At 43.9% G+C, this 27,072-nt stretch overlaps 1 protein-coding gene across 2 annotated transcripts in view; it reads left to right on the top strand.

Annotated features, from left to right (window-relative positions):
* Positions 1 to 27,072, top strand: part of MSN (moesin) — a 149,565-nt gene that overhangs the window by 98,688 nt on the left and 23,805 nt on the right. For both annotated transcript variants that reach the window (XM_025371813.1, XM_025371814.1), the window contains exon 2: positions 25,809 to 25,892. In XM_025371813.1, coding sequence (XP_025227598.1) covers positions 25,809 to 25,892 — 84 coding nt within the window. The remainder of the gene's footprint in view (positions 1 to 25,808; positions 25,893 to 27,072) is intronic.

Below are 27,072 nucleotides of genomic sequence, written 5' to 3'. Positions count from 1 at the left end.
TTTTTTTTGAGATGGAGTTTTGCTCTTGTTGCCCAGGCTGGAGTGCAATGGTGCAATCTTGACTCACTGCAACCTTCGCCTCCCAGGTTCAAGTGATTCTCCTGCCTCAGCCTCTCGAGTAGCTGGGATTACAGGTGCCTGCCACCATGCCTGGTTAATTTTTTGTATTTTTTGGTAGAGATGGGGTTTCACCATGTTGGCCAGGCTGGTCTTGAACGCCTGGCTTTAGGTTATCTACCCACCTCGGCCTCCCAAAGTGCTGGGATTACGGGCATGAGCCACTGTTCCTGGCTCTTTTCTTTTTCTATAGGAGGAACAAGTGTGAAGAGCCAGGGTGGGAGGTTAGAAGGTAGGCACTCCTGAATGGTTGTTTCTTCCCACCACTTTTGAGAGAAGGGCCAAGCAGATCATGAACATCCTATACTTAGTCCAGAGGAGAAAGACCTTAGTGTAGTGTTGGCCACTAATGGAGGTCATTGGCCATGGATCTCTGTGGTGGCCTTCTTTCATTCTTAGCCTCTCACTTCCATTGAGTTTGGCATCCTTAGGTTGATTTCTTTTTATTCTCCAATCCTTTTATGAGGGAATAGGGAGAGAAGCAAGGCACACACGTTCCTTTGCTTCTTGAGCCCTTAATTGGCCAACTGGGAGGGATCCCCTTCTTGCTTCTTTCTGCTTCATGCATGCGGAGCCAGAGGCCTGGGAGTCAGGTATTTTATGGCTCAGCTTCTGGCCTGGGGCCTCCTATCGTGGGGATCAGCTTGGCCCAGGGCCTTCCTATTATGAGAATGAGCTTTTGGGGAAGATGGTTAGTGGTCTAAGCTTATTATCTATTTTTTCTGCCAGTGCCTTTGCATAGGAAGGGAATAGGCTGCTATGTATGATTAATTGGTATGTGAGCCAGTTATCTTTGGCTAACTTTCAGATAAAACCTTTGCTCTCCATCTTTTTTGGAAAGTAGAATGTGAAAAGAGATATTTATCCAGGTTTGAGGCCTTGCAGATAGTCAGTGGAGTTATCAGACTACTAATATTTGGTTGAGTCTAGGAACTGGTGAACTTGCCTGTTGGACCAGTTTTTGTATGTATCGTAAGACTAAGTTTTACAATTTTAAAAGCATTTTTTGTTTTTTTGTTTTAATTTTTTTGTTTTGTTTTGTTTTGTTTTGCTTTGAGACGCAGTTTTGCTCTTGTTGCCCAGGCTGGAGTGCAGTGGCATGATCTTCGCTCACTGCAACTTCTGCCCCTTGGGTTCAAGCGATTCTCCTGCCTCAGCCTCCTGAGTAGCTGGGATTATAGGCGCCCATCACCACTCCCAGCTAATTTTTGTAGTTTTAGTAGATACAAGGTTTCGCTATGTTGGCCAGGCTGGTCTCAAACTCTTGGCCTCAGGTGATCCTTCTGCCTCGGCCAGCATTGTTTTTTTTTAAAAAGAGAAAAGAATATGCAACAGAGACCATATGTGGCTTACAGAGACAGTTTGCCAATCTCTGCTACTGTATGCTTTAGACTGCCAATTTATTGTATACCTATTTCTTATATACTCATGACTTCTTAATAGTCACCTCTTTCCTGAGCCAGACACACTGCAGGCCTTCGAATCCTGCTTCTTGTAGCCAATCATAAATACCTTTCATGTTGGTTACTAACTAACCAAACCACTGTGTCTCCTTCCATGTATACATGGGGTCTGTGGTCACCTAGGGTTAGAATTAAAATTGTATCCTTGGAATGGAAATAACTTGGTAGATGATGCTTTCCTCCAGCTCAGTGTTCCTTTGTAAAACTTTGCTTTTCATCGCAGATAGCCCCAAATCTAGAAAGTACACAGCTCCTGTTGATAGTAATTAGGGAGATTTGAAAACACAAACACAAAAGTCCAAAGCTGTACTCAACAGAAGATTCCAGAGCTGGGGCCAGCTCTTTCTGTTACTTCCCTCACACTTAATTCCTGGTTTTGTTGAGCCTCCTACAAAACCAAATCAAATCTGGCTTTTTGAGAATGTGCTTTGTGTTCTTGTGGGACCACGCCTGGACAGAGAATCTTGGCTACTTTGGAGCAAGACACTGAAACTGTTTGGAGTTGTGAGGGTGATACTAGTGTAGTTCTAGTAATAGGCTTATCCAGCCAGGGAGGCATTCCTGGCTTCATCTGTAGCCCTTATGCCCTTTATACTATGTTAGCTTTTGCGTATTTATGGGGGTTCATACCTATTTGAGCACCCATATCCATTTGTGTCAGGTCTTTGGGAATCCTGGAGTGGAAGGAGTATGGTGCCAAGGCTAAGTCACTCTCCTGGAAAGGTCAGGATTCTAATAGGAGGTGCCTCACGTCTGCTCTGGAATGCCTTTTCTTCTCCCTGCTGCTGTGCCTGCCTTCCTCAAACACACCTAGGATTGTAGATATCCACCCAGCTCTAGGCTACTAGGCCTGGGAGACTCAACCACTGGGCTTACTGACCGCTGGGCTCAAAGAGTTGAGCAGCACTTACCAGGGCTGCTCCTTTTCTCCCCTTTTCTACTGCTCCCCAAACCCTGCACCTCTACCCACAGTAGCATAATGGATATCAGGAATATGAAATGATGCTTCTGCCCTTTAAGGACTAAAGAATATTTATGAGTAGTCAATGAGTGAGGTTGGCTTAAATAGTTTTCAGGTGATAATTAATGGTGAGCATCCTAAGTAGAGTTGCCTCAGGTCTTCCTGTGATTTTTTTTTGGAGGGCCTAGAGTCTGATCAACATTGCTCAAGTTGATTCAAGAGAAAGGAGGGTGGTAGTTATAAGATAAATGAGAAACCAAATATTAGAATCATTTTAACCATTATTTATTGCTGCATGACTTTGGGTAATGTATTTAATGTCTCTGAACCTTAGTTTCCCCATTTTTAAAATGGAGGATAGTGGGCTGGGTGCGGTGGCTCACACCTGTAATCCCAGCACTTTGGGAGGCCGAGGCGGGCAGATCATGGGGTCAGGAGATCCAGACCATCCTGGCTAACACGGTGAAACCCCATCTCTACTAAAAATATAAAAAATTAGCTGGACGTGGTGGCATGTGCCTGTAGTCCCAGCTATCCGGGAAGCTGAGGCAGGAGAATTGCTTGAACCCGGGAGGCGGAGGTTGCAGTGAGCCGAGATCTCACCACTGCACTATAACCTGGGTGACAGAGTGAGACTCCATCTCAAAAAAAAAAAAAAAAAAAAAAACCAAACCCCAAATGCAGGATAGTAATGATACCTACTTCACTGAGATTTATGAGAGTTAAAAGAACTCAAGAGTATGAATATATCTAGGAGAGTAGGAGAGTACCTGGCATATTGAAAGTGCTCGATAAATGGCTGGATTCCCTAAATCTTTTCCATCATATTTTGCCCTCTTTAAGGATTTGAGATTGAATAATTTTAGAACCCTAAAGTCTGCTTTTAATTTGTGAGTGTGCCTCCTGTACTGCACTATCTCTTTATGATTTTTTTCCAAAAATCATGAAAGTGCTGGGATTTTCCAAAAATCCCAAAGTGCTGGGATTACAGGCATAAGCCACCACGCCCGGCACTCTTTATGATTTTGTTTTAATAGATGAGGAAACCGATACTTCAAACGGTGATACCAATGACTGGCCTAGTTTGTGGTGAAACCCACTGAGCCTTCTGCAGCAATCTGTTGGAGGGAACGGTTGTCTGAGAATCCAATGTGGGTGTGTCCATCGCTTTGTAAAGAGGAACTCCGGCTCTGGGGGGCCTTAAAAGTCCCAGGATGAGGGAGTAGTAGAAAAGGAGAAGAGGCACATGAGACCCAGGGTAGAAAGGATGGTTATGGGGTGGGAAGAATGGAGGATGTATGGAGGAGAAAATGATTAGAGGAATTCTTACTTAAGAAGGCAAAACAGTTTGTAAAATCAGTGGATCTCCGCCCCTTTGCAGAAGCCAGGCAGCCTTGGCTGAGGCCCACCTCAGACCCTTGTTATGCTGGTAGCTTTCACTTCCTCTTTGTGTGTGTGTGTGTGTGTGTGTGTGTGTGTGTGTGTGTGTGTGGTGGAGTGTAGATGCAGAGGGATCTTAGTTTGGTTGCCTTTCCAGGTCTATCTGTAGGTGGGCAGGTTATCCATGTGTATTGAAAGTATGTTGTTCAGCTGGGCGTGTTGGCTCACACCTGTAATCCCAGCACTTTGGGAGGCTGAGGTGTGTGGATAACTGTTGATCAGGATAACCTGATCAACATGGTGAAACCCCGTCTCTACTAAAAATACAAAATTAGCCATACGTGGTAGCACATACCTGTGATCCCAGCTACTTGGGTTGCTGAGGCATGAGAATTGCTTGAACCTGGGAGGTGGAGGTTGCAGTTAGCCGAGATCATGAGATCGTGGTGCCATTGCACTCCAGGCTGGGCTGCAAGACAAAACTCGGTCTCAAAAAAAAAAAAAAAGAAAAAGAAAAAAAAAAGAAAAAGAAAAAAGAAAGTATGTTGTCATGGGCTCCCTCAAGTCCTGAAGAGTGATTCTCCTGAGGTCTGTGTGAGCTAGGACACGGAGTGCTCATTAAGCTAAGCTGGTGCCTCAGTGGGGCTGTGGGAACATAATTAGCTTCTTACCTTTATTTTATACATTAGTCCACCTTGCCTGGCTTTGTCTTCAGGGATTTCTGTCTCTGATTGTGGCCTATCTCCCCCAAATCTTATGACCTGGCACCTAATGCCAAAGTGGTGGGAAGATCTTTAATTCATTTTCTTCTGATAAATTCTGGGAAGAGGGTCAGGAAGCTGGGAAAGGAGACATTGATATTTAACTTCATGCCTTTGAGAGAGTTTTTGCTTGTATATTTCTCTGTGTCATTTGAAAGGAATACTTTGTGTTTCTTACCTCTGTATCCTGTACATGCTGTCTCTCTACCCAGAACACCATGAGGCTCCTTTTCCCTTTAATCTTTTTCCTGTGATAGTCTCCTTTATCCTTCAGGAGAGGTCAACTCTATCTCAAGAAACCTTCTGCCTTCTCACCTCCCCTTGTCTCCTCACCTTCCCCATTATGGCCTGGATGCCTCTTGCTTGTGTTTCCACAGTCCACTTTAATTACCTCGATCTCTGCCCTTGCTGTAGAGAATGATAATTTCTCATCCATTTATCTGCATATTTCCTCCATCTGACAAAAAATGCCCTCACGTGCTTGCTCATTCACACACACACACGAATTATTTCAAAGCCTGATCTGATCCATATTGGGTGTCTGATAAAGTGGTGGTATGTGGCACCTGTATGTGTTTACATATGTCTGTGTTGATAATGTGGGTTCTTTCTGAAACACCTGAGGTAGGTAAGAGGTAGTCTTACTTGTTTTTCCAGATCTTACTAGAATTGTAGATTTTTAGGGTTTGCTTTGGATTATGGAACAATGTATGTTGCCTTGACCATTAGGGAGGCTTCTGGGTAATTTCCCTAGAGATTCTGGCTGGCCTCTTTACTGTTGTCTGAAAAAACTAGACCAAACATTTGGGGCTGAGGGTAGGATTCTTATTCTCTCCAAAGAACTGATATGAATATGTGTGTGGGGGGCTAGGTGGGTTCATGCTTGCTCACCTCAGCATTGAGGGGTGTGAAGGTTATATGTTTGTGGTGGTAGGGGTGCTAAAAACCCTTTTATTATTGCAGGATAGGTTAAATAGCTTTTACTAGTCTCAGTAAATTGTTAGCTGAATTTGTGGTTTGGAGGGAAAGATGTGGCTTTATCAACTCGAAAAAACAAAGCCAGCTTTTGGAGAAGTTATCTCAAGCTACATAGGGACCAAAACTAATAAGCTGGATGCCATGTGGTCTCTTATCTTATCCTTGCCACCAAGGGACTTTTCCAAAACAATCATAGATCCATAGAGCCCAAGAGCATTCTTTGGGCTCTCTATGCCTCTGCTTCCAGGAAGGTGGTCATGACAGAAATGAAGGCTGTGAGCTATTGGCTGTAAACAAATACACCTGCAGCAGGTTATGAGGCCACCTTTCAACCTTCATTACATCCACTGGAGGTAGGTATTTTTGAGAGTAGGTATTTTCTTAAGGTCTACATGGTAAACCTTGTTCCCTAATGGGGATGAGAATTGGATTAGGCTGTAAGATTAGGTGTGGGGGAACAGCAGGCTGGGTGGGGGTTTGGGGACATCCTGCTTAGTGGTAGCCAGCCAAAGTCCCCCATACAAGCCCAACCAAGGATCATGCCACATTGAAGGTCTGCACTTAGTAGTGAGGCATCTGCCTTCCAACTTCTCACGTGAGTAAGGAGGCCCTCCCTGAATATTCAGATGGATGTTCAGCCACATTATTTGCTATATTTATAGGGTGGGAAGGGAAGACATGGGGGAGCCAGGGAGTCCGAGCTGTTTAGAGAGGAGAGAAGGAAGTTTCAACAATGAGTAGGTTCAGGCTGTGGTACACCCTGGCTGCGTCTTCCTCTTTGAGTTTGTCAGGGGACCTTCCTATAGCGTGAGATCATTTTCTTTTTCAAATGGGCCAAAGCCACTGTAGGCACATTTAAATCAGGGTGCTTTAACAGAAATACCAATGCTGGCATCTAAAACACATGTGTAATGAGACTTGAGTGACACTTGGGACCTTTTTAAAAATATAATTTTCTTGTGTTTTTGCATTTCCTGGTTTGTTAATCAAGGAAGAACACTGGCATGTCATCTTCCAGTCTCCAAATGTAAGTTAAATTGTCAATTTGGGTTTTTCCAGAAAATTAATTTTTCCAGAAGTGCTTTGAATCATCATCATCTATCTGTAGGCATGGATCCTCCAATTTAGAAGGTGCTCCTAGTGTTACCTAGTTACCCTTCCTGTTCCATTCTGTGAAACTGGGAGATTTACTGTAGATTATTCAGTCTGGTCAGATAGAGAACTGCAGCTCCCTCCCCAGTCAACGAAAGCCACCTCTATGGAGGGGAAGTATGGTAATGACATTATCTTTCCTTAGGCAGCCACGTGTTCTCTGAGAACAGGATGTGGGGAGGGCTGGGCCCCAGTCACAGGGTATGGGGGTGGGCACCGGAAAATGGGCTGGTGGTAAGGCAGTGAGGATTAGTGCCTGCCTCCTTGGCTTTGAGAGGCATGAAGAGCTTCTGTATTCTTGATTGTTCACTCATGTGTACACCTCACCCTCGCACATGGCATGTCTGTGTTCTTACCCTAAGAAAGACTGTACTTGAGAAACACTTTGTGTAAGAGCCCCAGATCTTTGGCCTGCAGAAACTGAGTGAGGCGGAGTGAGTGGGTCCAGGCTGCTCACTGTACCAACCCATGCCTTGTGATTCTTTATGACAGCCTGTGGCTTCAGGCCACTTTGGCTAAGCTTTGTTGGGGAGCTGGGCCCCAGTAGATAATGGGAAGCTTTGCTGCTCTTTCTCAGGGCCCCAGTTGTTTCCCTCCCCACAAATGGCTCCTTAGCTGAGGTGATTTGCATGTTCAGTTTCCTTTCAGGCCCCATCCTTCTCTTCTCCCTGCCCCCCACTGTTTCTGCTGGGGACCTTTGGTGATGTGCTGCCTGGGGTGGGGAAAAGAGGATGTAGCTAGCTTCCTGTGCAAAAGAGGGTGGGGCGCCGGCCTTCCTGCCTGTCTGCCCACCCACCCAGTGCTTGAGGAATTGCCTGAAGAGTTCAGTTCAGAGTCACCAGAGGCTGAAGGGCTTTCTTCAGAGTGGAGATTGACCTTTGCTCATGCTGGTCTTGGTCTCTCTCCACAGTTTTCTACTGTGGGAATAGCTGAACACTTTTTTCCTGAAATTGCAAAGCTGAAAGGGCCTTTAGAGGCCAACTAGTCCAACCACTTCACATTACAGATGGGGAAACTGAAGCCCAGAAAGTCATATAAGTGCTATAAGGAATCAGTGGCAAAGCTAGGGATGAGTAGAATTCTAGAAGGTCAGACCTAGAGCTCTCTCCCTCCCCTCAAGCTGTTAATCCAGTGGGTTACAAACTGTTTGGCTGGGCTACCTGGTGAGTTACAGCCTCCCTTCAACCAGAACAGCTCTACTTTTACATACTTCATATTTTGAAGTTTTGTGTGATTTTCAGTTTGGGAGATCGAGGAGGCAGGAAGCTGTTAAAAATGTAATAAAGTCAAAACCACTGAGTAAAACCCAGACATTACAGTTGGGAACACTCAGACCTACAGTGGGAAGGGAGTATCCCAAGTTTACTGGGATTGGATTCAGACCCAATCTCTGAACCATCATTCGTTGCTGGTTGCTCTGAGCTAATGATGTGACTCCTTCTACCACAAGGACTGTTCCTACCCTGTGTTACCAATGCTCTTCTCCTGTCCCAAAGACAGCCTCTTTTGTAGCATCCTAAGACAGACCTGAAGTCCAGAGGCTGCTCAGTTTCTTGGGTGAAACAAATGGTAATAGACAAGCCTTTGGAAGGACCTTTGTGTAGCCTTAAATAAGAGAAGCTTGGAAAGGTAAAGAACAGAATACTAGTAGTTAGGGAGATCAGGGTTCTAGTTCTGTTTCTTTCACACTTGAGCATGTTGTTCTTTACCTCACTGAACCTCCATTTCTCCCTTCTTTAAAATGGTACTTGTCTCAGTCCTGTCTTTTTCTTACAGGGTTTAATTCAGTGAGAAAATGCATATGGGCAAGTATCTTTTAAATTGTAGAGCACTGCACACATGGGGCTAGGATTATTGTTGTATACAAGTGAGCCAGAGGCCCTGGAAGAATCTGGGTTGTATAATGGGATTGCAGGAGAAAGGAACTAAAATTTATGAAACATCTACTACATGCCAGGTACCAAGCCAGGTGCTTTTCTATTTGTAAAGGATAAAATGTCATCCTTGCAACACTCTGATGAGGTAGGCATTATTACTCCCATTTTACCTGTAGGAAAACTGAGGCTTTAAGAGGTCTAGGGACTTGTAATGTTCCACAGACTACCTCTACAGCCCAGGGTTTCTATCAGGTATTTGTGAAGAGACCTTAAGAATGCTTAATCATGTCCTGTGGTTTCTACTGGGGCTCTCTAGCCCACTCCCTGCCTCACTCCAGCCTGTCTCCGCTGGTGGGGATGAGACTGTCTCTTGTTGGCTTCATGTCTCAGTCCTGAACTCTTTATCCTCAGATTTCCTTGGTGGTGCACTGGGCACAATTAGGTGCCCTTGTTTGACCTTTAGCTGATGGGGAGCCCTTTGGGTCAGCCACCTTTTGCCTGATAGTAAGGACGTCCTGCTACCCTGGGGTACTGGTAAGGAGAGCCAGGGATTTGTAGCTAGTCAGACAGACTTGGCTCTTGGTCAAGGTCATGCAGCTAGAAAATAGCAGTTGGTTCCTTTCTTTGAGACTCAGTTTCCTCATTCATAAAATGGGTTTAATAATGCTTAACTTGCATGTGTCTCTTGTCCAATGTGCTGGTAAATGTTTAACAATCAACTCTTTGGCAAATCCATGATTTTTACCATTTGCCAATTCCCATGGTATAAATACTCCCACCATGGCTGATTTCAGGCTACCAATACGCAGTCCTTGGTGGAGGAGTTGGGAAGAGATGTGCATGATCAGCTCTACTGCAAGCTGGTTCTAGTGCACCATTGCTAGTCACACCTATTTTAGACTCCTACCCTCACCCACCAACCTACTCACATCTGTATGCAAATGCAGCATCCTCTCAACCATGCCTCTTCTTTTCCTCAAGTTCCAAGAACATCAAGGAAAGGAAGAGCTTCATTTAAGGTCTGCTCCTTGCCCGAAAGTTCTTCCAGAAAGAGTGAATGTGGAGTGTTTAAGAGGCAGAGAACTCAAGAGGGCTTTGAGTGGGGCCCTAATTATAGCATCATGTTTTGAATGCTGAAGTATCTGAACTGTCTGTTTTCTCCCACTGTTTGATTCTTAGCTAGATGGGACGATGGTTGAAGATCCTGGACAATGGCCTGAGGGTGTGGTGCACTTAGCGTTCTGATTGTGATTTCAAAGTCTCCTCCTCTTCCTGCCATCTGACCATACTTTGCTGGATGCTAACCTCAAGGTCCCAGTCATGGGGATCTCTGGGCCAGAAAGCAGTTTGGATGACAAGACGCCTGGTCCTGTTCTCTCATTTCAACAGCATCAGGGCCATATGTTGTTTCTTTGAACTTTTCAGATGGAAAGAATCACCTGAGGCATTTGTTAAAAATGCTAATTCCCCAGCGTCTCCTCTGGAGAGTCCAATTCAGTAAGCTTAGGGTGGTGTCTAGAAGTCTGGACTTTTTGACCAGTGCCAAATTCTTATAGTAGTAAGCTAAGTTTGGGATATACCTCATTAAGCACTGCACAACACTCCTGCCATGGTGGCATCATTATACCCATGTAACAAGTTGAAATTTAAGAGTTCATGGCTTATTATTGGTAGACCTGGATCTTGAGATCAGGTTTTCAGAACACAAAGCTATGTTGCTCTTACTACAGAGACATTACTTTAGTGCACAGTGGTGTATGTGGTGGTGTGTAGTGATTATTCTAGGTAGGGAGGAGCAGGGATAATCCCTGCACTACTTTACAAATAGGGAGGCCAAGGTACAGAGGGATTTGAGGGCAGTAGCAGAACTGATCACATCCTTGCATCCTTTATCTTTTGTGGATGTGGACTGTATTCAACCCTGGAGAGCCATTTACCAGGTCCAGCAGCCCAGATGTCTCTATAGTTGGCTTTTTTTTTTTTTTTTTTTTTTTTTTGACAGAGTCTTGCTCTGTTGCTCATGCTGCAGGACAGTGATGTGATCTTGGCTCACTGCAACCTCCGCCTCCTGGGTTCAAGCGATTCTCCTGCCTCAGCCTCCCAAGTAGCTGGGACTACAGGAATGCGCTGCTACACTCGGCTAATTTTTGTATTTTTAGTAGAGGTGGAGTTTCACCATGTTGGCCAGGCTGGTCTTGAACTCCTGGCCTCAAGTGATCCGCCCGCCTTGGCTTCCCAAAGTGCTGGGATTACAGGCGTGATCCACCACACCCGGTCTTTCAGTTGTTCTTTACTTGTTGTGTTTCCCTTCTATCAGACATCCCTCTAGTCCTATTAACACCATCCCAGGCCAGGCATGGTGGCTCATGCCGGTAATTCCAGCACTTTGAGAGGCAAAGGCGGGCGGATCACTTAAGGCCAGGAGTTCAAGACCAGCCTGGACAACATGGTGAAACCCCTTCTCTACTAAAAATACAAAACTTAGCCAGACATAGTGGTGGGTGCCTGTAATCCCAGCTACTTAGGAGGCTGGGGCAGGGGAATTGCTTGAACCTGGGAGATGGAGGTTGCAGTGAGCCACGATCACGCCATTGCACTCCAGCCTGGGCGACAGAGCGAGACTCTATCTAAAACAAAACAAAACAAAACAAAAAAAAACAAAAACAAACAAAAACAAAAAACCCCATAAAACACCATTCCATGAGAGGCTGGTTGGCTCGGGGGGTATAATCTATGCCACGGGCTCCCAAATCTGGCTAGGTCTTGGAATTACCTGAGTTGCTTAACTTCTGATGCATGGTCCCTACTTCTGACCTAGTAAATCAGAATCTCTGTGGACAAGGTTGGGAAATCTGTATTTTAAAAATTGACCTCAGGTGATTCTGATAAGCTAGTTTGCAAACCCAGTTTGTGATCTTCTGGATACCATCTGAGGGAGTTTGGAGGTCCCAGTAGGTTGTGTTGAGGGTTGCAGACTTGTATGTGTTACTGGGACATAACTGGAGAAAATGGCAAGGCAGAATCCAGAATAAGGAGGGACGATCAGGCAGCCTTTGAAAATAATAAGGTAGCATAGGTGCTGTGTTATGCTCTGCCTCTCCATAGGATTCTGCTTCTTGGGGAGGAAATCCCCATCCCTCTCAAGAGATAAAATATTTAAAATAATGCTGGAATATGTGTGTATTTAACTGTTGTGCACGGTTTCACATTGTCTTGCCAACTCGAAGTGTAATCACCTTTTAGTTTTCCCTGAAAGTGAGAGTCCTTTATGCTAGAAGGGCTCTTTAGGGGTCTTCTTGGGCAGCCCCTAGCCCTCTGTAGTGGAACAGGTTTTTGTTTTAAATTATTCCTGACAGGTAGGGTATTCGTCATAATATGGCTAAAAGGGGAGTGGTTAGTAATCATCACATTCTACTTATGATGTGTCAAGTACTTTCATGTCAGTTATTATTATTTTATGTTTTTATTACTATTAAATTATTTTCTTCCTCCAGTGTCAAACATGTTCTATTATTTTAACTTAAATCTCCCAATAACCCTGTAGTGAGGTCGATATTATTAGACCCGTTTTATAGATTAGGAAACTGAATTTTAGAAAGACGAAGGTCAAAAAGGCTCCAAAGCTCAAAATGCTGATACCATTATTTCCAGAACAAGGGCTCCAGTTTTGTGGGTTCCACAGATACTAGGTTTGGTTCTTAGCTTACCAGCAAGGTAGTTAGGAAGCCAACCTTAGCCTACCCCTGGGGTTGAAACTAGAGCTTTGCTTTGCTTTGCTTTTTTTTTTTTTTTTTTTTTTTTTTAATAGGATCTCTCTCTGTTGCACAGGATAGAGGGCAGTGGCGAGATTTTGGCTCACTACAACCTCTGCCTCCTGTTTTCAAGCAAGCGATTCTCATGCCTCAGCCTCTTGAGTATTAGTAGCTGGGACTACAGGCGTGCGCTACCATGCCCAGCTAATTTTTATACTTTTTGTAGAGACAGAATTTCTCCATTTTGCCCAGGCTGGTCTTCAACTGGGCTCAAGCGGTCTGCTCACCTCACCCTCCCAAAGTGCTGGGATTATAGGCATGAGCCACCACACTCAGCTGGAAACAGAGCTTTTTGATTAGGGCCAGAAGCGTCCCCCTGCAACTGCATATTTGACTAATCCTGGCTTCAGCAGTTTTAATATTCCCATGAGCAATAGATGGAACCCAAGTTTGGGTTTGGATCAGCTCCAGTGTGCTTCAGAAGTATGATACTGGAGGTTGCTGGAGTCTGTTCCTAAGCAGAGGGAATAGAGCCCTCTTCTGGCACCCGGGCAGAGCTGGCATATTAAGGCAGCCAAAAATGGTCAGTTTCCAGTCTACAAATACTTCCTGTGAAACTTGCTGGCAGGAAGCTGGGTCAAGCAGGAAACTGACGCTAAAGAGTGAAGCTCAGCTAGGTGTGGCCCCGGATAGGGGCTTTGCCCATTTGGAGATTGACTTTATTAATGATGGACCTGCACTCCTTTTATTTCAGCAGCTTTGAAGTTTTATGGGAGTTGAACGAATCTGTTGTTCTTGGCTGCCTAGATATGAACCCATTACTCAAATTCCCTTCCTCTTTCTCTGCTCTGTGCCCTCCTCAATCCCCAGCTTGAGTCTTGGCTATGCCTGTTACTGGGGGCCTTCCCAACCAGTTGCTATTTAAGTTTTTCCAAAGGAAACAGTTCTGGAAACAAGGCTGTCTGAGTTTTCCTTCCATGGTGTTATAAAACATTTAGTCTCCCTAGAATGGGTGGTGGTGATTGTCTCACAGCCTGAAAGTTAGGCCTGCCCTCTGTTGAAAGCTAAACTTCCAAGCAGTGCCAGCTTGGAGTTTTTCACAGAAACAAATTGATCCAGCCTCCTCCACGTAGTTTTTTTAGATCAATAATAGTATGCTTGAAGTATCTACTGTTTTCTAAATGCCAGGCTGGCACTATGGCTTACTAAATAGGCTAGTGGATCAAAAGCCAGTTTTTTTGTTTTTTGTTTTTGAAACGGAGTCTTGTGCTGTCACCCAGGCTGGAGTGCAGTGGCACAATCTCGGTTCACTGCAATCTCCGCCTCCCGGGTTCAAGCAATTCTCCTGTCTCAGCCTCCCTAGTAGCTGGGACTACAGGCACACGCCACCATGCCTGGCTAATTTTTTGTATTTTTAGTAGAGACAGGATTTCACTGTATTGGTCAGACTGGTCTCGAACTCCTAACCTCAGGTGATCCACCCACCTGGGCCTCCCAAAGTGCTGGGATTACAAGCGTGAGCCACCGCGCCCAGCCTCAAAAGCCAGGTTTTTAACCCCTCCTCCCACACTGCCTAGCAGCTGTGTGGCTCTGGGCCAGTGCCTCCATTTCTTTGGACCTCAGTTTCCCCAGCTGTATGTTGCAAGGTTCGAATCGAGTGATCTCTGAGGTCTTTTTCGGGTCTGACAATTTGGAATTCTGGACTGTTTATTTTCTTAGAGGACAAGTTGAAGTTCAGAAGGGAGAAGACATATGAGATTCTAGGATGCCTGGGTTGAAATAATGAGAAAATGTAAAAAGGAATGGCCATGCTAAGGAGCTGGTGGGACAACCCATGTGCCTAAGAAGGAAAGATGAGTTGGGGCTGGAGAGTATTTGCCCTGGGGATATGGTTTGGCTAAGGTGATTTTGAAAGTAAGAACTGAAGTTAGGTTCAGACACTAAGGAGATGGTTTTCTTCCTGACTTTCACGTGTGGAGAGAAGAACAAGAGGGCTCTACCTGGGCCTGAGGTTGAACAAAAGGCCATGCAATTAAGGCTGGATTAACAAAGAAACTAACTTGCTAAAGTGACATCACTATCTCTGATTTTTTTTCCTTCAATTTTCACCTTTGACCTGAGCTCTGCTCCCACAGGGACGAGGTGGTTATATTTCCATTGCTAACCATCACACATATGGTAATTGGAGGAGTAACTCCCAGTCTCCAGTATGCCCTTGTCTTCCAGTTGAAATGCTTCTTGAGGAGCTTTGGATGACAGGGCTGGGTCAAAACAAATGAAAGCGGACCCTTGTCTCCCATGCCCTCTGGAGCTGTTGGAGTGGTTGAAGAACTACTGCTAACCCATTAAGCTGTGAGTGAGGTTGGGTGTTGTTCTTCTTTCTAGAAGCTACTGGGAAAAGGCATGGGCATACAAAAGGTTAACTCTAGGCAGGTCTTATGGGCCGTATTGAGAGTCTGGAAGAGGTCCTAGTAGATAACTGTACCAGTTACCACTTCCAAGTCAACAGGGAAGAGGCTGGCTTGCTGGGAAGTGAGTGAGTCAGTGAAGGAGGAGGAGGAGGAGCAGAATGGCCCCTAGGCTAAAGATTCAAAGCAAACCTTGTTTTCCCCCTTATGGAAAATAGCTGCTTGAGACAGTGCTGTCATCCAGAGAGGCAAAACAGACCAGGACCTGCCTTGCCATGCCTTGTCCCCACTCTTAGTAGCAGGAAATGGTGGGAACTGGAGCCTAAACAATAGAGTTTAGCCTCTGACCTGATGAAGGCAGTGTGAGTGACGCTGTGATGACTATTCTTTGGCCAGGGAAGATACTAGAACTCTGGGATTGCGTTAGTAGGGCTCATCCTTCCTCTGACTTCCCTGCCCCACTTATACTTGCCTTCTTTTCTATACCAGCAGCCCCACTGAAAGCCCAGCGGGGGTGGCCCCTGGGGGAGGTGGCAGGTGGGAAATGAGGTCATTGAGCTCAGACCCAATTGGGCTGACTCACAAGCTCTGCCCCAGTGAGACAAGGGGACCTTCCCAAGCAGTGCTTCCCAGATGTGCCCAGGCTTCCTATGCCAGAATGTTTGAGTCTTAGCCAAAATAGTTGCCAAGGCAGTGTCTGAAGACAACATGACAGGAGAGGTGGGTGGAGTTGTGGAAGGAGCTCCAGGAATGTCCAGAAGACCCGCCTCCACTACTTGTTGGCTTAATAAATGTGACCTCAGTGATGTTAAGTGAGACTGTGTGTGATGAGGCCGACACATTGTTGGCATTCAGTAAGTGTTCATTTCCAACCTTCTGTCACCTGCCTCTATGCACTTCAGTTTTCTCATCTATGAAGTGGGGATGGTAATGTTCATCCCCTCGGCTCGGAGGTCCATGCTCCAGGCAAGTTACTTGTAATTATTTGACTTACTTTCTGCTTTTCTCTCTGACTCTTCCAAACTTCTGTCCAGGAAAGAGCCATCTTATAGTTCAGTGACATGGGGTAGGTGAGGGGAAACCATTGACAATCCCTTTTGCTGTAGCTGGGCTACTGCTCACCTGGGTGCTCCTGACAATAGGCAAAGAGAGAGTTGCTTATTTGAAACTGGCAGGCACGGAGACCAAAGTACCTCAGCTGCTGGTGCCAAGACAGAGGTAGTATCTGGCCTGGTTACTTCTGTGTCTCAGCCCAGCTAACTGGGGACATGAGAGAGATCCCAGTTTGTTGAAGGCTTTGGACAGTGGACCACCGAGATGAATTTGTTTGTGCTTAGCGAAGTGCTTGGTGTGGGAAGTGTCTATGTTGAATTGCTCAGTAAATAACAGTGGGCTTATTGTTCTTGGGCAACGGGTGGGAGGGCCAGGGCATGTGAGAGGATGACACTCCCCCTTCCCCAGACACACATGCAGACATTTTGTTATTGTTCCTTCAACCCTTAATGTTCTCCTGAGACACAGTCTTTGACCTCATGCTGTGCCTAGATCCTCAGGGCCTGGCTTAGGCAGGGATCTAGCCTTATAAACAGTTCTCTGCTGGGGACTACATCTTGAAATGCTACCCCACCCAGGTCAGCTCCTTTATTCCTGTCAAACTGAAGGGCTGACTGGGAATTTTCTGCCAACTTTGGAAACTTCATTTTTAGGTTCTTTCCTCCCAAACAAGACCACTGTCTTCTCTTTGGGGAGAGAGCAGCATCTAGGCCCGAAAAGAAGACCGTGGCTGCCCACTAAGGGTGAGCATCCAGTGGGCCCTCTGTGGCAGTGGGTCTGGGTCTGCAGCCCATCTTGCACTCTTGGATCCCAGATGAATCTAAGAGAGAACAAAGGGATATTTTTGATCAGGACTTCTATCGATCACCTTCAGGCCCCAGCTGTTACTACCCTTACTCCTTGCTACCTCTGACATGTACACAGAAAACAGGAGAGCATAGACCCATGGCCTTGTCCTCATGACTTAACATTTTTTTATTATTTTTTAACCTTTTTTTTTTTTTTTTTTTTTTTAAAATAGAGATGGTCTTGCTATATTGCCCAGGCTGATCTCTAGCTCCTGGCTTCAAGCTGTCCTCCCACCTTGGTCTCCCAAAGTGTTGAGATTTACAGATGTGAGCTGCCGTACCCAGCTTAATTTTGATTTTTTTAACCTGATACATATTAATAAATGCGTACATAAATTGTACATATTTATGGGGTACATAGCAGTGTTTCAATATATACAATATATAGTGATCAGATCAGGGTAATTAGCATACCATCATCTCAAACATTTATCATTTCTTTTTTTGAGACAGGATCTCACTCTGTCGCCCAGGCTGGAGTGCAGTGGTATGATCTTGGCTCACTGCAACCTCTGCCTCCCAGATTTAAGCGATTCTCCTGCCTCAGCCTCCTGAGTAGCTGGGATTATAGGTGTGTGCCACCATGCCCAGCTAATTTTTGTATTTTTAGTACAGGTGGGGTTTTGCCATGTTGGCCAGGATGGTCTTGGACTCCTGGCCTCAAGTGATCTGCCCACCTTGGCCTCTCAAAGTGCGAGGATTACAGGTGTGAGACACCATGCTTGGCCGGGTGTTTAACTTTCTGTGCCTGGCTTATTTCACTTAACATAATGTCCTTCAGGCTTATCCCTGTTGCTGCAAATGACAGGATTTTATTTATTTATTTATTTATTTATTTATTTATTTATTTATTTATTTATTTTGAGACGGAGTCTTGCTCTGTTGCCCAGGCTGGAGTGCAGTGGCATGATCTTGGCACACTGCAACTTCTGCCTCTCAGGTTCAAGCGATTCTCCTGCCTCAGGCTCCTGAGTAGCTGGGATTATAGGCACACGCCATCACACCTGGCTAATTTTTGTGTTTTTAGTAGAGACGGGGTTTCACTGTGTTGGCTAGGCTGGTCTTGAACTCCTGACTTCAGGTGATCCACCCATCTCGGCCACCCAAAGTGCTGGGATTACAGGCATGAGCCACTGTGCTTGGCCAGGATTTCATTTTTTATGGCTGAATAATATTCCATTATGTATATATGCCACATTTTCTTTTCTTTTCTTTCTTTCTTTCTTTTTTTTTTTTTTTTGAGACAGAGTCTCACTCTCTTGGCCAGGCTGGAGTGCAGTGGCACAATCTGGGCTCACTGCAACCTCTGCCTCCCGGGCTCAAGTGATTCTCCTGCCTCAGCCTCCTGAGTAGCTGGGATTACAAGCATATGCCACCACGCCCGGCTAATTTGCCACATTTTTTTTATCCATTCATCTGGTTTTGCACACTTGGGTTGATTCCATATCTTGGCTATTGTGATGTGGTGATGCAGTAAACATGAGGGTGCAGATATCTCTTCAATATACTGATTTTTTTTTCCCTTTGGATAAATGCCTAGTTGTGGGATTGCTGGATCATATGGTAGTCCTATTTTTAGTTTTCTGAGAAACTGCCATACTGTTGTCCATAGTGGTTATACTGGTTTACATTCCTGCTAACGGGACTCACATTTGCTTCTGAGTTAAGTGGAGACAGGAATGGGAATTCTTTTGTGTTTGTTTTTCTTTCCAATTTTTTAAAAACCTAAAGTTATTTATCTCCACAATGAAGTTCAGGAAACCTCAGGCTGCTGTCCCTGGGGAAGAAGACACAGTGGAATGGCAGAAACCCTGAGTAGGGATTCAGAAAAAAATAAGTTCTGGTTGGGTTTCAGCTCACACTTTCAGATTTTGGTAGAGCCCTTGTACTAGGGTGATCCACTAGGAGGGAGGAAGCATGGGCAACCCTAGCCTCTCTGACATGCTTATTCATCATTCAGGATGGGCCCTTCTTTACCAACTGATTTATTTAAGAAATATTTGTTTAACGAATATTTGATTACATACTTTGGGCCAGCACTGGGCTCCACCCTTGATTGGTGCCCTGAAGATGCTGGATTGGCATGATCTACAATTGACATGATCTGTACGAGACACTGGCTTGCTTCCTTTGAAAATTATTTCCAATATTGAGAATTAAAGGGAACTTGTGGGTTTTGGAATATGTCCCTGGAATCCCACCCCTTCCCCTTTCCTTAATTTCCTTCCTGGGTGTTTTCTTCCAAAAAGCCCAGTTCTGATTGTGCCCCACTCTGCCTGGAACTTCTAGACTGGCTGGCCACTGCCAACAGGATTAAGGCCCAGCCTTCTAGCATAGCCTTCAATGCCCTCTACCTACCTTCCTAGACTCTGCCCTCTCTTCACTTTGCAGGCCTCATTCACCCTGGAGTAGGTGTACATACTGACTTCTAAAGGGGCCATCTGCATCCTTGCCTTCCTCTGGGCCATCATACATGTTGTTTTCTCTATCTGGGACATTTGAGTGCTCTTGTCCCTACCCACACAGTCTTTCTTTTCCACAATCCAACTTATTCTTTGGAATCAGTGCAAACACCACTTTGAACTGTGGTTCCTAATTTCCATGAAAGGTTTCCTCTGTTCTTCTGTTATGGCACTTCTCAGGGTCTCCCTTGTACATTTTAGTTTTTGTGTTTTTCAGTAAGTGCCTTGAGATCAGGGACTGGTTCTACTGCTCTGTTCCAACCATAGTTCCTTAAACATTGTGTTCCATTAATATTGGGTGAATTGAAATGAATTTATAGGAAGCTCCTTAACCTGGAGTCTTCAGACCTCTATGGGGTCCATGGATAGAATTTGAAGTGGGAAGGATATATGAACTTGGATGGAGGAAAATAACTTATTTGTTTTTTTACCAACCTCTCCTTTGTAATTTAGCCATTTGTTCAATTATGAATGTAGGCAAATAAAAATAAAAATAAAAATAAAATAAAGGCAGCAGTAATGGCAGTACCCATGACCTTGTTACCAACTCTTAGGTTGTGGAGTGTTTTCCTGGATTCTACCATTTTTTTTTTTTTTTTTAGTTTGCTTAATAATAGAAGTTTATATAGAAACTATCTAATATACTTCTTTTTTTTTTTTAGATGAAGTCTTGCTCTGTCACTGAGGCTGGAGTGCATTGATGTGATCTCGGTTCACTGCAGCCTCTGCCTCCTGGGTTCAAGCGATTTTCCTGCCTCAGCTTCTGGAGTAGCTGGGACTGCAGGCATGCACCACCATGCCCGGCTAATTTTTGTATTATTATTTTTATTTTGAGGTGGAGTTTTGCTCTTTTTGCCCAGGCTGGAGTGCAATGGCATGATCTCAGCTCACTGCAACCTGTGCCTCCCAGGTTCAAGCGATTCTCCTACCTCAGCCTCCCAAGTAGGTGGGATTATAGTCATGTCCTACTATGCCCAGCTAATTTTTTGTATTTTTAGTAGAGGTGGGGTTTCACCATGTTTGTCAGCTGGTCTTGAACTCCAGACATCAGGTGATCCACCTGCCTCGGCCTCCCAAAGTGCTGGGATTATAGGCGTGAGCCACCGTGCCTGGCCTAATTTTTGTATTTTTAGTAGAGATGGGGTTTCACCATGTTGGCCACGCTGGTTTCGAACTCCTGACCTCAAGTAATTCGCCTGTCTTGGCCTCCCAAAGTCCTGGGGTTACAGGCGTGAGACACCACACCTGGCCCCTAATGTACATATTTTTATATCACAATTAGTTATTGTATATTTGTCAAAATATTATTTGTGCTCAATATATGTTTGAAATTACAGTGGCAATAACTAACTAATAAGACCTAGTGCTAGGTAATTACTTAATGTGGTAATAAGCACATATTATTAGATTTTGATTTACATTTCAACTGTTTCAATATAATTTTGTTTTATTGTGTCTACTTTATTTCATGCATTTACAAATATTCTGAGAAGGGGTCCATAGGCTTCACTAGACAGGCAAGAATGATTCATGGCACAAAAAAGTCAAGATGTCAAATATCCCCATCTCTGTGTGTGTATATTATGCTGTATCTATCTCCAATATCCCCTTGTTTGGTACCCATTCATTTAGCCAACATCTTGTGTGAGTACCCATTGAATCTTGAGTACTGGAAAGGTAATTCTAAGTAAGATGTAAACTTTGAGGTGAGAATGAAGCCTATTGTTCTAAAAGCCCACTGCCCCCTTTCTGTTCTCTCCTGTCCCTTCAGTCATTGGTGTTTTGAGGTCACCTCTGACCCGGCTCAAGGGTGATTTGCGGCTGGATATAGCATGGTGCCCTTCAAATTCCAGTCCAATGGCCCCATCCTACTTTATGAGGGCCCATTCTATAGGGGTCACTGACTTGGCAGGAAGCCTAGGATAGTACCAAATCAAAGTGGCTAACCTTGCCTTACTCCCACTGGGGTACTTGCCTTACTTGTTCCTGCCTTCAGGGCCTTTCCTGTCCCATTGTCAATCCTAAAATAGATTTCCTCCTTGGCTCCCTAGTGAGATTTATTTACAAAGTTGTTTTCTGGGCCTGATCCTCATAGTAATTGTTTATCTGGCAAAATGGCTGCCTGGCCCCCTGTTCCCTGCTCCTGACCCGTGTGTCCAGGAAAGTCCTAGGGGTTGAAAGACTGGTAAGGCTTAATGTCTTACTCACTCCATGGAAATTTGCATCTTTGGCAATACTATATCTAGTACTTTCCCTCAATACTATTAGTAGTATGTGACCACCTTAGAAAATGTAGAATTTTTTTTTTTTTTTTTTTTTTTTTTTTTAGTTTAAAGAAGGGAGAAAGCATCCATAAGATCACCACCCCAAAACCAAGCCTGACTATTACTTGGACAAGATTCCAATCATCCCTCTATGTATACATTTTACAAAGTTGAGCTCATGGACTCTATGAAATACTGTTTACACTTCCTCATTCAATATTACTAAAGTGTCTTCCCTAAGCATGAAATTGTCTTCATAAAGGTTTTATATGACCATATAACAAGCCATCTTGTGGCTGTACTATATACATTATTTAAGCAAAATGTCTAACAACTAAAAATCAATCTTTTATTTCTTTTAATGGTAGACTTTTGCACTCTGTAAGAGGAATTTAGTATATTGGTTTACATTGTGAGGTTTGGATTTAGACCTGGATTCAAACCCTGTCTCCCCTGCTTAATAGCAATGTGACTTTAGACAAATACCTATTTCTTTATCTCCAATGTGGAGATAATGCTCTACTTCACAGGGTGATTATTGATATTAAATGGGGTAGTACATATGAAGTGCCTGGTGAGTAGCAAGTCTTGATACAGGAAAGCTGCTGCCTGTTACTATTACTACTGCTACCATTACTACTGAGTTTTCAGCCAAAGGAATAAATCTCTAATTATGAAATTTCAGCTATCATTGACCTAGGTTTGGGGATCTATTTGTAAAGGTGGTGAATATTTTTTCTAGTGACCGTGAAGTCATATGTGTGTGGCTGTCTCTTATTTTGGTCTGGGCCTGTTTCTGGACCTTTGTCTCCCTACTGACTTGGCTTTGGTAGCACCTCTATGCTGCCCATACCCACCCCTACTGAGGCCCCCTTCCCCTCTTGAGCCTAAGAAAGCCAATGAGACATAAATATAGGAAGCATTAACAATGCAAGGCAGTATATAGAACCACAGACATCAGCACTGAAATGGTCTTTGGACCATTTATCTTGTTTAATTGGCTGCCCTTCATCTCATTCCTGCCTTTGCACAGGTGAGGGAAACTAAGGCCCAAGAAAAGGACAGGAGTTATCTACGGTTGTAGATTTGACCAGTTACATGCTAGGCTTGGAATCCAGTGTTCTTCTTTGTTTTTAATTTTTATTTTAAGTTCAAGGGTACATGTGCAGGTTTGTCATATAGGTAAACTCGTGTCATGGGGATTCATTGTACAGATCATTTTATCACCCAGGTATTAAGCCTAGTACCCATTAGTTATTAATATTTTTTCCTGATCATCTCCCTTCTCCCACCCTCCACCTTCTGTGTGTCCATGTGTTCTCATCATTTAACTCCCACTTATAAGTGAGAACATGTGGTATTCTGCAACCTCTGCCTCTCGGGTTAAAGCGATTCTCATGCCTTAACCACCAAAGTAGCTGGGATTACAGGTGTGTACCACCTTGCCTGGCTAATTTTTGTATTTTTAGTAGAGGTGGGGTTTTGCTATATTGTCCAGGTTGGTCTAGAACTCCTGGCCTCAAGGGATGTGTCCACCTTGGCCTCCTAAAGTGCTGGGATTACAGGTGTGAGCCACCATGCCCAGCCTGGCATTTGATTTTCTGTTCCTGCATTAGTTTGCTAAGGATAATGACTTCTACTCTATTCATGTTCCTGCAAAGGACATGATCTTGTTGTTTTTTATGGCTGCATAGTATCATACATTTCCTTTATCCAGTCTACCATTGATTGGCATTTAGGTTGATTCCATGTCATTGCTATTGTGAATAGTGCTTCAATGCACATGTGCGTGCATGCATCTTTATGATAGAATGATTTATATTCCTTTGGGTATATACCCAGCAATGAGATTGCTGGGTTGAATGGTAGTTTTGTTTTCAGGTCTTTGAGAAATTGCCACACTGTTTTCTACCATGGTTGAACTAATTTACACTCCCACCAACAGTGTATAAGGGTTCCCTTTTCTTTGCAATCTCACCAGCACCTGTTTTTTTTTTTTTATTATTATTATTTAATAATAGCCATTCTGACTTGTGTGAGATGGTATCTCATTGTGGTTTTGATTTGCATTTCTCTAATGATGTTAGTTTGTTATATATGCTGCTTGGCCACATGTATGTCTTCTTTTGAAAAGTATCTCTTCATATCCTTTGCCCACACTTTAATGGGGTGTTTGTTTTTTTTCTTGTAAATTTGTTGAAGTTCCCTATAGATGCTGGATATTAGACCTTTGTAAGTTGCATAGTTTGCAAATATTTTATCTGGTTCCATAAGTTGCCTATTTACTCTGCTGATGGTTTCTTTTGCTGTGCAGAAGCTCTTTAGTTTAGTTAGATCCCATTTGTCAATTTTTGCTTTTGCTTCAATTGCTTTTGGCATCTTCGTTATGAAATCTTTATCCATTCCTATGTCCAGAACGGTATTGCCTAGGTTTTCTTTCAGGATTTTTTTAATGTTTGAGTTTTACATTACTTTTACATTTAAGTCTTTAATACATCTAGAGTTGATTTTTAAATATGGCATAAGGATGGGGTCCAGTTTCAATCTTCTGCATGTAGCTAACCAGTTATCCCAGCACCGTTTATTGAATTGGGAGTCCTTTTTCCATTGCTTGTTTTTGTGGACTTCGTCAAATATCAGATGGTTGTAGGTGCGTGGCCTTATTTCTGGGCTATTCTACTCCATTGGTCTCTGTCTGTTTTTGTACCAGGACAATGTTGTTTTGGTTACTGTAGCCCTCTAGTATCATTTGAAGTTGGGTAGCATGATGCCTCCAGCTTTGTTCTTTTTGCCATGGTTATTCAAGCTGCTTTTTTTTGTTTCCATATGAATTTTAAAACAGTTTTTCCTTGTTCTGTGAAGAATGTCATTGGTAGTTTGATAGGAATAGCATTGAGACTATTCTATAAATTGCTTTGGGCAGTATCACCATTTTAATGATATTGATTCTTCCTATTCATGAGCATGGACTGTTTCTCCATTTGTTTGTGTCATCTCTGATTTCTTTGAGCAGTGGTTTGTAGTTCTCCTTGTAGAGATCTTTCACTTCCCTAGTTAGCTGTATTCCTAGGCATTTATTCCTTTGTGGCAGTTCTAAATGGGATTGCCTTCCTGATTTGGCTCTTGGCTTGACTGTTGTTGGTGTATATGAATGCTAGTGACTTTTGTATGTTGATTTTTGTATACTGAGACTTTGCCGAAGTTGTTTATCAGATTAAGGAGCTTTTTGGCTGAGACTATTGGAGTTTCTAGATATAGGATCATGCCATCTGCAAACAAGGATAGTTTGACTTCCTCTCCTCTTGCTTGGATGCCCTCTATTTATTTCTCTGGTCTGATTGTTCTGGCCAGGACTTCTAATACTATGTTGAATATGAGTGGGTGAGAGAGGGCATTCTTGTCTTGTGTCGGTTTTAAAAGGGAATGCTTCCAGCTTTGGCCCATTCAGTATGATGTTGGTTGTGGGTTTGTCAGATGGCTCTTATTATTTTGATAATAAGGAGGTATGCTCCTTCAATACCTAGTTTATTGAGAACTTTTAACACGAAGGGGTGTTGGATATTACTGAAAGCTTTTTCTGCCCTTTAGATTATCATGTGGAACCCAGTTCTCCTTATCCTGCTATTAATTTGCCTCTGCAATTGTTTACCAGTGCTGTAGATAATCCAGGTAGATCAGAGGTGAGAAGAGAACCCTGTGAGCTGAAGCTGGCTAGTATAGATGGAAAGGCCTTCCTGGAAGAAGTACAGTTATCATTTGCCTGCTCTTAGTTGTAGGATGATTTGCATTCTTTTGTAAAATTTTTTTTTAGAGAAAGTCTCACTCTGTTGCCCAGGTTGGAGTGCAGTGGTGTGATCTCAGCTCACTGCAACTTCTACCTCCTGGGTTCCAGCAATTCTCATACCCCAGCCTCCCAAGTAGCTTTAACTACAGGTGTGCACCACCATGCCTGGCTAATTTTTGTATTTTTAGTAGAGATGGGGTTTTGCCATGTTGCCCAGGCTGATCTCAAACTCCTGGCCTCAAGCAATCTACCCACCTCAGCCTCCCAAAGTGCTGGGATTACAGGCATGAGGCACTGCACCCAGCCTACATTCTTGTCTGTTCTTTGGTAAGTATTGCTCTGTGACTGTGTTGTTTGTCTTCAGTAAGCTGCTTGGGAGCAGGGGTTGTGTTCGGGTCAATATTCTCCCTTCATCTCTGTCAATATCCAAGTTGCTCAGGCTCTTAGCATCCTAGCTCTCTCCTTTGTGGTTGAGCAAAGACACTTGTCTCAGGCTCTGTTGAACACAGAGCCAGATGACTAACCTGCTTCCTTTGATCTCATCCTAGATCAGTGTGCGTGTGACCACCATGGATGCAGAGCTGGAGTTTGCCATCCAGCCCAACACCACTGGGAAGCAGCTATTTGACCAGGTAAGGTGGAGATTCCTTAGCCTCCTCTCCTTCTCCCAATAGCTTCCACCACAATGCCAACAATCCATGCCTTTTGCCTCTTGTCAAAGAATCTCTCTTCCTGTTCACTCCAAGATAGGTCAAAATGAAGGCTGATTCCAGCCTTAATATAAAAGGAGGCAAAGTTTAACTTTGGCAACCTGCACCCTATGGTCCTGATTAATTTTATCTTTGGTCCTGAATAAGGGAGAAAAGGAAAAGGTGTATATTCTATGCTAGATGCTTTAAAAATCTTAGCATATGGAGCCTTCCTTTCAACTCTGAAACATGTAAGTGATGTCTTCTCCATTTTAATGATGAGGCTCAGAAGTTAAATAAATTAATTGCACCCAAATGATATTTGACTGGGATTTGCACCCCATATTCTTGCCACTGCACCACACTGCCTCTGTCTCATGTTTTTACTTCCTAGTAGAAGGAAACTAACTTACTCTCCTCGAAGTAGTAAGCTCTATGTACATTTCTCTCAAAAGAATGTTGGGACTTAGGACAACATGGGAGGTGATAGATGCAGTAGGAGGCTGCTTCATCTCCTGCAGGCATGCCATGAAGATAATTGCTTACTCGCCATAGTGAAGTGGTCATTCCCATCTCCAACCCAAGGGATGTCCCTTTGTTGTGAATCATTATTGTCAGAAAGGATGTACTGTATACTATAATAAACAGATGGGAGCTACAGACATTTTTTGCATTCAAGGGAATGTGCCATCTGTGGCCAGACTTCTAGGAGCAAAAATGAGGCTCCCATTTCCAGAGGCTGGGACCTCACCAGACAGGCCATTATCCCATTTCTCCACCAGCCTCCAATGAGGTAGAGGTCTGAGTTACTGTCTGGGATGTTAGGCTGCATATCACCCTGATGGATTCTCCAGGCCCTCTTGCTTCCCTTTCTTCCTTGCTCTCTGTATCCTTCTACCATATGAGAACTTCCCCAGGGTTGGGGAGAGGAAGAAAGAAAGAAGGAGGTTGTGTTCAAATAAGCTAATTCTATTCCTGTGAATACTCCTGACTGGTGAGAGAAAAGACAAGAGTAGAATGGAGACAGGGGTAGGAGAGGGCTAGAAATTTGAGAACAGCTTGTGTACACCTTCTGAGTTCTTATTACATAGAGTGGGAAAATTATTTTCTGTGGCTAATACAG

This window comes from Theropithecus gelada, chromosome X, assembly GCF_003255815.1.
Source record: "Theropithecus gelada isolate Dixy chromosome X, Tgel_1.0, whole genome shotgun sequence".
Classification (NCBI taxonomy): Eukaryota; Metazoa; Chordata; class Mammalia; order Primates; family Cercopithecidae; genus Theropithecus; species Theropithecus gelada.
This window is presented reverse-complemented; position numbering and strand designations above follow the sequence as displayed.